This window comes from Cardiocondyla obscurior, linkage group LG24, assembly GCF_019399895.1.
Source record: "Cardiocondyla obscurior isolate alpha-2009 linkage group LG24, Cobs3.1, whole genome shotgun sequence".
NCBI classification, from domain to species: domain Eukaryota; kingdom Metazoa; phylum Arthropoda; class Insecta; order Hymenoptera; family Formicidae; genus Cardiocondyla; species Cardiocondyla obscurior.
This window is the reverse complement of record NC_091887.1, coordinates 3,410,489-3,424,211: the sequence shown is the minus strand read 5'-3', so window position 1 is coordinate 3,424,211 and position 13,723 is coordinate 3,410,489. Positions and strand designations below refer to the sequence as shown.

The following is a 13,723-nucleotide window of genomic DNA, read 5'->3' as shown; positions in this document are numbered from 1 at the left end:
AAGAGGCAATCTGCATGCACCGATTATACCCCGAGATGGTAAGAGCCTTTTCTGCCTTATCATGGGAGGTTAAAAGAATAAATCCTTTTATCTTAAAGTTTATATTTTCTCTTTCGGAATACAATTACCAATTAATTTATCGAAAAGTTTGTCTATCGTTTTTTTATTGGAAGGGTTTTCGCCCAAGACCTCTACTTCGGTATCCGAAGTTGTAAGATCAATTGTCTCCACTATTCGTGGCGGACGGTGGACGGTAATGAAATGGCCCTTCTGAATACTAAGTATCCGGGGGCCTTTGGGCTTAGATGAGTGTATGGCAGGAGAGTGTATGGCAGGGTGGCGGTGCAGATGGACACAGTTTGATTGGACACGTAACAATTGGACACAGCGTGATTGAACACAGTTCGATTGGACACAAAGCGATTGAACACATAACAAATGGACACGTGCAATTAGACACAAAAAGATGCCCACAGTTCAAATGCCCACCGTTGAATTGCCCACAGTTCGATTGCCCACTGTGCAATTGCCTACAGTTCGTTTGCCCACCGTGCTATTGCCCACAGTTCGATTGCCCGCTGTGCATTTGTCCACAGTTCGATTGCCCACTGTGCAATTGCCCACCGTTTATTTGTTCACCGTGCTATTGCCTACAGTTCGATTGCCCACTGTGCAATTGCCCACCGTGCTATTGCCCACCAAAAGTTGAAAAACGTTCGATTGCCCACAGTGCTATTGCCCACAGTTTGATTGCCCACTGTGCAATTGCCCACTGTGCTTTTGCCCACTTTCCTTTTAACTTGGACTCATAATATTTTTAGTTGTTCATTTTTTATATGTAATTTATTTTCAGATTTTTGTTGTTGCTGTTGAAAGTGACTTTTTATTTTATTCATTCGAGTTTCATATTTTTTTTCAAATTTCTTTTCCAAAAATTGTATCTCATCTCGTAAATTTTTATTTTTGTCTTCTAATTTATTAATTTTTAATTTTGCATCTTGTAATTAATCTGAAGCTTTTCTCTTTCTTAGATCATTGTTATTTGTGACTTTAATTAAAGGATCTTTGAAAATGTATTAAAAAATAAAATTACGACTGTATAATGATAAAATAAATGTAAAAATAAAAAAGTTAAAAAAACAGAATATTTTTAGATACACAATTATACAAGCATACCATTGTGTACGCTGCATTCTGTTATATTATTAACTTCTGTTTAAACAACAGTTTGAACGTTATGTATGTATAATGAAGGTATCACATCTGATTTCAGTCGTCTTCTTATTTCAGATGTTGTAAAATCATCTTTTTTAAAGTGTAGATCACAAATGACACTGGCTTCAGTGGGAATTCAATTATTTCTTCCTGTTGCTTCAATCCATTTTACTAGAATAGCTTCTACTTGTGGAAATCTAAATTTTTTATATTTATGTAAATTATCTTATATATTTTTATTATTTTATTATTTATTATTTTTTTTATTTTATATATTTTTATTATCTTACATATTTTTATTATTTTTATTATCTTATATATTTTTCACTCCAATATTAAATACATATTTGATATATATTTTATATATTACATATGTATATACAGTATATTTGATATTTTTTTATATTTAATATATATTTTTATATAATATATATTTATATTTTTACTTACCTGAAAAAATGTGATATACACTTTTCTCTGCTCGTTGCACTTGAACAATTTAACACAACGCACCGCTTCGGCATTTTTTAGATAATATGAAAAAATATACTTAACGTCAATATAATAATATACTTAATATATTTAATGTCATGTTTTTTTAAAGGTTTGAATTGTAGTTTGAATACAGCTGTTTTTGTAATACGCATGCGTAAAACTAAACCTTAAATTGCGCATCTTTTTCTGCGCAACCAACAGCTTTACATAAAAGAAATGAGAAGAGTTAGCGGTCTAGCTTATAATATAGAAGTCTGTGGCTCCACTACATTTTCCCCCGTCCTCTCGATCTCCTCGGCGCTCCGCGGCACACGTGCATGCTTCATTGTGTGAAGCGTGACGCGCTAGCGCACGTATACCGCTGTCGCCTCAGATCGGAGAGACTAGTGTAGCGACTCACCTTTTCCTATTGGAGAACGGCAACTACCAATCACCGGCGACAGCCAACATCTCCAGTGGAGATCTGCGGCAGATGGTAGAGCGGCCTGACCGGGCGGCAAGGCACGTCTAAAGACGTCCAAAAGTCGTCCGTAAAGCGCCAACGGTCGTCTGAAAGATGTAATCAGGCGTGAGACGTCGAATGAAAAAAAGCTGAAGATGTAAGAGATCGTTACGAGCACAGACTTCTATATTATAGAAGTCTATAATATAGAAGTCTGTAATTACGAGGCTCGAGACAAAAGCGGGATTACCGTAGGAAATGGCGCTGCGTTTGACAGCTCGAGCTGTCATTGTGCTAATTCACCGTTCTCGTGACGAACAGCTAGCAAGCACGTTGCCGTTACCGGATCCGCATAACTTAGGTTTGACTCAGCGTGGAAATCGATTCACAGGGAATGACGAAACGTCGCCGCGGAGCGGAAAATAGCGATCCGCGATTCTCTTCGCGTTTCACGTACACCGAGCGACCTTCGGGTATGTCGATTATCAGAGCGCGATACTCGCGCTTTTATCTCGCGACGACCTAGGTGTACGTCGCGTTCCGCAGCTTCGCGCGCGGCGTGAAAATTAATTATTAATTCGGGGAATAGGCTTTCACTTCCGGTACGAAGAAGCGTGGACGATCGAGGACGGCGGCGCCGATGGTCCCGAAGGCTTCTCCGCCGCAAAAGAATTAAGAAAGCGAAGACATTCCGGTCGAGGGATTTTAATTAAATTAATTTAACGCTGATTACAACGCGGCAACTTTGCCAATCACGCGGTGTTACCTGATAAGCTGATCGGCCCGGTTATCGATTACGTTGATCGACGGATCCGACAACTCGCTCGCCGGATTTCGTAGCTCGTTTTCACGCGTACGCGAATTACACGTGGTGCAAATCGTATTGCAGCTCGACCCGAATTACGACGTGAGCGGAGTGCAAGAATGACTCCGCGAAACTCCACGCGGTAATTGCCCTTAACGCTTGCGCAATCTCTGTACTCGATTTATCCAACCGTCTACTTTGAAGATTGACACGGCCCTCGAATCTTTGCGATCGAGCTTCTTCGATAATCGCCGTAGAAGTTTTATCTCTTCTTTAATTCAATTTTACCCACTGCGAGATAAAAAGAAAGAGAGCCTCGTAATCTGCTTAAAAATATACACAACGTATAAATCTTTTTTTCAAAAAGTTACCCCGGAATGTAAAAAAATTTTATTTATCTTCGAAAGTTCCAGAAAACTTCTCGGCTTCGTTCTCCTAAAAAGCATTTGTCTTGCGTCCACCGGATTCTAGAACGCTTTCTTTATTTTTTTTTTCTTTTTCTTCTTCTTTAATTTAATAATTTTATTCAACGCCACGGTTACGCGACGTCCTTTAGCCGGAAACTCGAGCAGAATAAACGTATTAAAGAGTATAATAGAAATCTCTCTGCGCGAGTAGTGCTTTTATTCCCGTGAAATTTCCAAGCGTCGCGACGAGCGGTCTCGTTTCGCGTAGCGAGAGCATGTAATACTTGCGGTAGGTCACGAAGTCGCTTTATATTCAAGAATTCAGGATTATGGCTGCCTATTGATCCGTGCACGGTGCCGAAGGGTCGCCGCCGCGAGAGTCAAGAACCCCGGCAACCGTTTCCACGGTCGGTTGTTTGTCATGGGACGCGGGAGTCCCGCGGGAAGAGTATCGGTCAGTGATAGTGCGACGAGATAATGGAGACCGATTGGTGGAACTTCGTCCCGAATCATAACCGTACGACGTGCATTCCCGAGGCACTGCTCGCTCTGGATGGAAAAGTACTCGTTTTTTACCTCGCAATCTCATCGATCTCATTACGTTCAGACGCCTTAAACTTTCTTTTTTGTTCTCTCTTTTTTTCCTTTTTTTTCTTCTTTTTTCTCTTTTACAAATCCCGCCGAACTTTACTTTCTTCCGCTGACGCAGTCCGAGAACTTTCCCTTGAAAAATTTTGAAACCGAATAATAATTACGTTTTTGTCTTATTAGTCTTGAAACGACCCGTTTTTGTCGCGGAAACCGAATATCGCTCTAGCGAGCTGGCCCCGGAGCGCTCGTCGGCATCCCAAGATTCGGTTGGGAGGGTCGCTAGATACACTCGAGATTAAATTAAACAATTAAACTAGATTTATTATAGGTATCGAAATATGTACAATGTAAAAACTGTTACGCTGCGCTAATCGAGTATGATTGACAAGGTTCGCTGACGCGTTTGACGGATACGCGTTTACATTTATTATTTACACGGTGCCGAGCTGTCGGTCGCTCACCCCGCCGAGTGAGAGCGTCGTCGGCGCGAGCGGCGGGAGTGAGACGGAGCGCGGTGTTTATAAGCGGAGCGTTACCCGAAATTTAAAGCGGCGTCGCGGAACAATTATTTGACGGACGCGGAAGATTGCAACGGACGCGACCGCGTAATAACGATAGAAAGATAGGAGGGTAGCGCCTGTAAAGCGTCGATCCACCGAGATAGCTCGGTCGAGGCAGAGAGATCTCTACCCCGGTGTTCTCGACGGCGCGAAAGTAGCGTGAGGATGCCGCACGATAATACGACTGCTCCCGGGACCGAGAGTACTTGATGGAGGCAGAGTGATCTCTACCCCTCGAGCCGGAGAGTACGTATTTATGGTGCGGACTGGAGTGAGCACCAGGAGTGCCTGGTCGAGGCAGAGCTCGCTCTACCCCGTGACGATTTCTGCTCGGCGTCGGAGTTGGTGTTCGCTCGGAAGCGAACGGACAGGAACGGTGTTCTACAGCTCCGACGTCGCCTTTTTATACGTAAAAAAGGTAGACGCCGGGGGTTCGCGGTAGGGTACTTATCGCTCGCGGCGCTAGGTTTTCGTCGCGGCGCGATCCGGAACGAGGAGCCACGGTGCCGTCGGCTCATTCGGGTTTGTTCAATTATTTCGGCCGGGAATGATGCACCGTCGGGGTGCATCGTTACAATCTCGCGTTCTAAATAAAAATTAAACCCACGCCAGTTTCTGCTACTCTTCCGTGTTCTAATATCATTAGAATCGAAGATAAGGCGAAGAAGTATGAATAGAATTTTTACTGATAAGACTCTCTCTCTCTAGACTTGGTTACTATTTTAGGGTGCTCGTCGAGTAACCGAGCTTAATGGAAAAGTACTCCTCAAGCGCTGACCTGTCTATTCAATTTAATTTAATTATTCACCGCGGTCTGACCAGCCTCGTTCATTTCGACGAAGAGTCATTTTTCGTAAGCTGATAAAACCCCGTGTTCTAAGATTAAAGCTGGGTTTCGTAGATAAAATAAATTTTTAGTTTTATTTTTTCAGAAAGAAAACGTATTTATTATAAATTAAATTAAACAAAAGGAACTTTTCTTAAGGCTAGAGAATCTGAATTTTCTCCTCAATACTTAGGTTATAAGTATAACAAGATATTAAACTTAAGAATTAAAGAAAGTGGATATCTCCGCTATAACAAGATATTAGATATAAGAATTAAAAGAAAATGTACATATGTCAGTCCCATCTAATTAAAATGGTGAACAAATGGCATATCATGGAACACAAACTCGTACAAAATTGGCAACTTACTTCAGAGAACAGAATGATTGGAAACAAAGCAGGCCTTAATAAGCAACAAGAGCCCAAATTCTGTCTCCCGGAGAGAATTCAAATAGAAATCTCAGATGGCAATATATCAAGCACTCAATAGCAAATATTAATAATATGGCAAAGGCACGGTTTTACACCGAACAATAAAGTATCGACAAATCCTTTAGTTTTCGCAATTTGGCACGCGGAAAAACCTTATAGAAAAACGTATATGGCACGCGCTCTTACACGAGTGGTACCCACAGAAAAAACATTTTTTCCGGGCACGTCGTAACATAAGAGAAACAATAGCAGCCGTTACTAGGGGGGCGGAATCCACCAATCCAATGCCTTCTCGATGGTTCGCCAATGCCGACGCAGCCCCGCAGCTTCTAGTGCCGCGCGCGTATTTGAATTATCGAAAGTCTCAACACCCCGACATAAACATGCTTTATCGTAAATTTATTAGGGAATGGAAATTGATTCGGGAGTCAACGAAAGCGTCACGTATTGTCGCGCAGTGCACTAAATTGAAATTTGTCAAGTGTTCTCGTATAAAAACACCGTCTATCGTCCTATCGTCGGGTGGCATCTTACGTAAGAGCAGATATTAAACCAATAGATATGTTATCATGCAGCATTTACATACCGTGACGATACAATATGACAATGCGTTGTTATCAAAAATTAACATGTAAAAATAAAAGTCGCGCGAAGCTCGCAATACTTTGGCCCACATTCTGAGCTCACTTTTAGAGGCGCTTTTATAAAGGCGCCTCTAAATGTGTGACCAACTTTAGAGGCGCGCTGCTAAAGTCGCCCGTATTCTAAGCACACATTTAGAGGTGCCTTTAAGATAGAGGTACATTTATGTGTACCAGTTAATTATTTTTTCTTTAACGCGATCAAAAAACGCCTATTTTATTCGAAAATCTCGCGGATCACGATCACGAACTACATTTACTTCCCGAACTTTGACCGCATAATTAATTTCGTGAATAATATCTACGGTTAACATGTTTAAAGTAATTAAAAAATTTATTTTTAGTTGCTACACGCTGTAACTGGTGCAGTAAGTTAGAATAAAACAAATTATATTTGATTTACTCCAACTTATTGCACTAGTGTGCATCAATTCAGCAGTGCAGCGACTGAGAACAAACTTAAGATGATTAAAATTAATCTTACGACACTCACGATAGGTTGAAGGCACCTTTTATACATACGCGCATTTTCAAAATTGAAATTTTTTAAAATCGTTTTAATACAATTAATTTTACTACATGGAGTTTCGTTTACTCCTAAAAATTTCGCGTATATAATTTTTTTAAACAAATTTAATTAATTAACGTTGCCACTAATTAGTTAAGTCACGATATGGGTCCACCTGTCAAATCGCATGAATGTGTAGGCCTGCGCCTATGTACGAACCCGTGCTTGGTCCTGCGCTTGAGCGTCTCTGCGCGGTTCCCCTCACGCGCATTGCATAAGACATGCGAACGATATGCTCTCTCCTCCAACGCCTGAGATATTTTCTCAAGCGGTTCTCTATTCGATTATTCTTGCTATTGCGAGTCTCACGAGAGGAACTCACACGTGGTAGAAAGATTATTTTATCGGCAAGCGGTATAAGTGTTCTAAGGCTTTCGGTTCTAGCCAAGCCAACTAGTAATTAAGTTGATTAATTAAAGTGTCAGTTGAAATAATTAAGACTTTTATTTGGCCCGCTAAATACCGACTCAACCAGCATCTCGGTGGACGATCCACCGGGGCCAGAGAATCGTCCCCACAAGTGCCGCCATATTGGATTTTCGCTAAATGTGCCGATAAATGTGCTACAGACCACATTTAGCGGCACATTTAGCGAAAGCCTATAAATGTGCTATAAAAGTGGGTTCAGAATAGCTTTTTCGAGATAAAAGCACACATTTAGGCCAAAAGTGACTGTCACTTTTAAAGGTGCCTCTAAAAGTGAGCTCAGAATGTGGGCCTTTATCTTTTAGAAACGAAATTTGCATGGCGTGAAAGCGGAGATCCACCCGTCGAGTGATTCGTGTTCACCAATTTTTTTCACATACATTTTTGTATATTTTATATAAAAACAAATATACTTTTCGAGATTTACCACGTAGCGTATCAAGTTTTTTAACTTTAAGACTGCATGGTTTTGATTAACCGCTCTGAAAGAATAATATACAAGAATTAGACGCCGCTTTTTTTTTCGGTGTTTGAAGGAAAATCGAATGCGGTTCATCAACCGCAGTCGAGATAAGCCGGCGGATAACAAGTCGCCTCGTATATAATATATTGCTCTTTCAATGCTGACGCATGATTAATTAGAACACGCTGCGCGATTTTGCATAGCGGAATTTATTCCGGAAGAAGCGAAATTATCGCGCAGCGAGACAAGAAGATAATTATTTATTCTTCCCGAACGCTTGAAAATCGTTGCAACAACATGATGCATTATTAACAGAATTGGTACAGGCGATATCGTGTTCGGTCTTTATTAATGACTTTTTGTGTTCAAAGTACGAGCTTGGAGCTCCGTTAAATTTTAATGACGGAATAATTGTACAATGCCTTGACAATGGCTCGCATGATAGTTCAAGGATTATCTGGCTCATCATTCGCTTTGAAAAAAAAAAAAAAAAAAAAAGAAAGAAAAAGAAATAACACTGGCAATGTCCCTGCAAGATGCAATTACATCACCGCTAATATATTTATATCTATAATTAACGTGTCGACGAGTTGTTCTATTTTAAAGTCATGCGGTTTATCTTTAAAAGTGTTTAAGATATTCTAAGGGGAAATCAAATTTGCCCAAGGGAATAATTTAGATTATACTATTTGAAGAGACACTTTTATTTTTTTCTATTTCTTTTTAATTTTTTTTTTTTATTATTTAGTATCGTGTATACAACGTTCAATTAAGTATAATTGCTGCGGGCATTATTATGTCACCGCGTCATTATCCTTGAGTGAATGTGGAGAACACAAGTCCCGAGGGTAAGTCCCGTTACACATCCCAATCACGATCGCCGGGCGTAATATTCGTAGCGCATTAGTCAACGCTAATTGCAACGATCGAAGTGGAACAACGATTAGTTGATCACCTTTCACGTACGCTCGCTAATGCTAATTTATTGCGCAGTTAGTACTTACAATATCAGTCTTTTTAATTGAAGGTCAGAGTCGAGCGCTGTACTGACTCATCGATTAAATTTTTCCATTGCCATGCAGCAAGAAAAAGATTTGCAATGTCATGAAAAAGCGGTAGCGTGCAACGTTTCTCGCGAAAGTGCCTTGAATCGACGAACTTGTGAGGCATTTCAAGTAAATAAATTAAAATCTCAGAATTATTTTCTGGCACTTCTCGATTTGTAGAAAAGCTCCACTTACCTCGAAAAACAGATGCCACCGCAATCTTCGGCATCGGTGGCGATAAAACTTGGGTAATTATGCACTTTAGGGGAGCAAGCCCCGACTACCTTGACCTTCACATACGTTGTCAAGGACACCCTCCTGAGTGACCTTGAAGAAGTTTTAGCCGTCGCTCGTTTTTTATTAAAAAGTTATAAACAATCAAAGTTTGGAAAATATTAGTGTTATTTGCAGTACAGTGACGGGTATAAGTAACGGGTATAAAATTAATAAATGTCTTTTAAAGAAGCAAATTGTTGAGATATTAGAGTTAGTTTTTATTATTTACAATATTTTTTTTTGTATATCTGCGGCAGTTTGATTTCTTTGCATTTTAAGTTTTACGTGGGTTAATAACTGTCCAAGCGTATCAAGATTCACATATCAATTATAATGGGGTGGGTTAGGTTAGTTTTAACAATCGTGAGGCCCCCCGCAGGGGGGCCGAACCTCCTGTCTGCCATTTTTTATTATGGAGAAAATTATAAATTTAATAAAGTTCCGGTCAAGCGTCTGTGAATATAATAAATACCTTTATTAAACTTTCGTTTTCCAATTTTAAGTTTAATAAAGGTATTTATTATATTCACAGACACTTGACTTTTTTTGTATTTTGTTGTAAATCAAAGTGAAAATTTTGTGGATCCTGATACAGGCGCTCACATTCAAAACATTGAACATTTATGGCGTGATATTCGGCATGGAGGACCAAAATATGGAACTCGCGAATATCATTATGTACATTATTTAGCAGAATTTATATTCAAACGTAAATATGTGTATCGCCAACCAAAATGCAAATTCTTTGAAATAACGGCAACATTATATCCCCTGTCTGAAAGTACTTTATCTATTGAGCCTGCAATAAACTAAAAATAACTGATATATTTTTCTACTATATCAACTAATAACAATTTGTTTTTTTAAATAACGAAATAATAAAAACTAACTCTAATATCTCAACAATTTGCTTCTTTAAAAGACATTTATTAATTTATACCCGTTACTTATACCCGTCACTGTACTGCAAATAACACTAATATTTTCCAAACTTTGATTGTTTATAACTTTTTAATAAAAAACGAGCGACGGCTAAAACTTCTTTAAGGTCACTCAGGAGGGTGTCCTTGACAACATATGTCAAGGTCAAGGTAATCGGGGCTTGCTCCCCTAAAGTGCATAATTACCAAAACTTGTTACGCGCGCGGTCGTGTCACTTTCAATTTAAAATCTTGCGTAAATCAAGAATTTTGCGTGAAGATTTCTGCATTAATTTTACCTCGTGTTACAGTTAACACACCGCGTGTTATTAATAATAATGAGTCCTGGCCACATTTGCAAGGCCTAGTGCTTGCTGATCCCGATTTTTCTTCTAACGACCCTATCGATTTAATTTTAGGAGCAGAAGTTCACGCCATTATAATAGAAAATGGCTTGCAAAAGGGCACAGCTAAAATGCCCGTAGCTTTAAAAACCGCATTGGGATGGATATTATCCGGGTCTACGGATGAAATTCAATCTGCTGCCTTTGTCTCCATAAATCACTGCCAAATTCAAGAAAATATAATAGAGCTAGTATCGCGTTTCTGGCAACAGGAAGAACTACCGCTAAAATCAATCCCTCTTACCGACGCAGATCGGATGTGCGAGGAATATTTTATTGAAACTACCCAACGATTGCCGAAAGGTCGTTATATGGTTAGACTGCCGTTCGCTAAGCAAAGGCCGGAGTTTGCAAACTCTCGATCGGCATCAATTAATATTTTTTCAAAACTAAAAAAACGCCTTAGCTCTCAACCTCAATTACATTTCCAATACAACCAATTCCTACACGAATATGAAGTCTTAGGACACATGTCTAAAACATCGCCTCCAATATCTGACAAACATTATTACCTGCCCCACCATGGGGTATTCAAAGGCAACGACCCTAATTCAAAGCTGTGGGTACAATTAGCCCTCGACGAAGCAAACAATTTTCCTTTAGGCGCATCGGTATTCCGTCATGAAACATACATGGATGATATATTGACTGGCGCAGATTCAGTGTCATCTGCTAAAATTTTAATTACGCAGCTAATCAATATTTGCACGGCGGGCGGCGTCCTCTTAGCCAAATGGTCATTCAATAGTAATGAATTAAGCAAAATGATACTATCGTCTGAGCCAAGTAAGGGTTCAGTGAATTTTTATAGTGATATCGCGCACACTATTTTAGGCCTTTGCTGGAATCCCGCAGAGGATTTCTTTTATTTTCATGTAAAACCATTGGAGAATCAAATACCTACGAAAAGATTGGTACTATCCGAAACAGCCCGACTTTTTGATCCTCTCGGTTGGCTTGCACCGGTCATTGTAAAAGCAAAAATCTTAATCCAAACGCTATGGCTTAAGGGAAATGATTGGGATCATCCGCTAGATAAAAACGATTCTAACTTATGGTTTCAATTCCGCAAAGAATTACTCAAGCTTTCGGAAATTAAAATACCACGGTGGCTTAAGACCACGAAAACAACTACTTTAATAGAATTGCATGGTTTCGCAGATGCCTCCGAGCGAGCTTACGCCGCAGTAATTTTTGTTAAAATTAATCAAAATAATGAATCTAAAATATCATTATTGCAAGCCAAAACTCGCGTAGCACTGCTTAAAAAAATATCTTTACCCCGCTTAGAACTGTGCGCAGCCACTCTTTTAACTCGATTAGTCATACACGTACAAGCTACTTTAAAGTTAAAATTTAATAGCATCAATCTTTGATCCGATTCCACTGTAACTCTTGCCTGGCTCAAGGGTCACCCATCAAAATGGACCACCTACGTGGCAAACCGTGTATCGGAAATTCAGCAAGCATTACCATCTGCTTATTGGAATCATATTCCAGGCCATGAAAATCCTGCTGACTGCGCTTCTCGCGGTCTCTTGCCAAGCGAATTGCCAAATCATCCACTCTGGTGGTCAGGCCCGGAATGGCTCAAGCAAAATAATAACGAACAATTAAAACAAGACAATTTTGAATTTAGTTCCGAAGAATTAAGCGCTATTAAAAACGAGCAAAGATCTCAAGTGCTTACTATAACCGCATTACCAAGGGAAAATGAGTTATTATTGAAATTTTCAACATTGCTTAAATTATTAAGAATCACTGCATTATGCCGACGCTGGCTAAAGGGAAGTTCAAGGGGGCCGTTATCTTGGTCTGAAATAAATAATTCACTTAATTTTTGGATCAAAACAACACAACTGCATTGGTTTTCTGAAGAAATTAAATTATTAACTAATGGAAAATTGCTTTCTCGAAATAATACATTATCGCCACTGTCTCCCATTGTAAGGGAGATTGGAATTTTAAGAGTCGGCGGTCGATTAAGAAACGCGTCTTTGTCACGGGATCAGCAGCATCCGATAATACTACCTAAGCGATCAAATTTGACTTTTAATTATTGATTATTATCATAAAAAGACCCTGCATGGGGGGCCGCAATTAACATTGTCAACCATAAGGCAACGCTACTGGCTTATGGGAGGCAGAGCGGCAGTAAAAGAACACATAAAAAATTGCGTACCTTGTATTCGTTGGAGAGGCACATCTCCGCATCCTCAAATGAGCGATTTACCTCAAGCTCGGGTTACGGCAAATCGACCATTTTTAAATACTGAAATAGATTACGCTGGACCTTTAATGGTCAGAACAAGCAAGGGTCGAGGTCAAAAAGCCCATAAGGCATTTTTGGCCATTTTTATATGTTTTTCCACGCGCGCAATACACATTGAATTAGTTTCGGATTATACAACCGCAGCCTTTTTAGCAGCTCTCCGCCGTTTTATTTCAAGAAGAAAGATCTGTTCCACCATTTTGAGCGATCGAGGAACTAATTTTGTCGGAGCAGACAAAGAATTAAGAAAATTTTTTGCAGAATGTATAAAAAGTAAGGAATTTGCCAAAACCCTTGCAAACCAAGAAATTAAATGGAAATTCAATCCTCCGTCGGCACCTCACTTTGACGGAATTTGGGAGGCTGCGGTTAAAGCTACAAAACATCATATCCGTCGGGTCATCGGAGAGGCTACCCTAACATTTGAAGAAATGTATACGTTATTAACGCAAATTGAAGCATGCTTAAATTCTAGACCCTTGGTACCACTCTCCAATAATCCCGAGGATCTGGAAGCACTTACACCAGGACACTTCCTTATAGGAAATGCGTTAAATGCTGTGCCTGAGCCATGCTTGGCTAATGTACCGGATAATAAACTCTCCCGCTGAGAACTCGTGCAAAAAATGCGTGACCATTTCTGGCGGCGTTGGTCAACCGAATATTTGCCTACGCTTAACATACGATCTAAATGGCAAACAACTCAGCCAAATCTCCAAGTAGGCATGCTTTGCCTAATAAAAGGTGAAACAATATCGCCAGGTAAATGGCCTCTTGCACGAATTATAGGAACTCATCCAGGCTCGGATGGGCAAGTTAGGGTGGTGACAGTACGCACTGCATCATCCACATTTACGCGACCCGCCGTTAAAATTGTTCCCTTGCCTGTGCAAGATGCTTCATTTGCCAAAAATTCGTCAGCTTCTGACGAGG

The 13,723-nt window shown here is 39.9% G+C and overlaps 1 protein-coding gene across 1 annotated transcript; it reads left to right on the top strand.

Moving 5' to 3' along the window:
• Nucleotides 1–305: 305 nt before the first annotated feature.
• LOC139111681 (uncharacterized) lies at nucleotides 306–13,401 on the top strand. Its single transcript, XM_070672155.1, has 4 exons — nucleotides 306–744; nucleotides 10,426–11,705; nucleotides 11,928–12,464; nucleotides 12,598–13,401. Exons 1-4 carry the CDS (start codon nucleotides 306–308, stop codon nucleotides 13,399–13,401), a joined length of 3,060 nt encoding a protein of 1,019 aa, XP_070528256.1.
• The last annotated feature ends 322 nt before the right edge of the window (nucleotides 13,402–13,723 follow it).

Excerpts from the sequence above, each read along its gene's own strand:
- LOC139111681 (XM_070672155.1), top strand. The coding sequence starts at position 306 with ATGAGTGTATGGCAGGAGAGTGTATGGCAGGGTGGCGGTGCAGATGGA. Across the intron at positions 11,706-11,927 it reads CCGAGCGAGCTTACGCCGCA|GGTCACCCATCAAAATGGAC; the intron begins GTAATTTTTGTT and ends GCCTGGCTCAAG. Across the intron at positions 12,465-12,597 it reads TATCGCCACTGTCTCCCATT|ACCCTGCATGGGGGGCCGCA; the intron begins GTAAGGGAGATT and ends TATCATAAAAAG.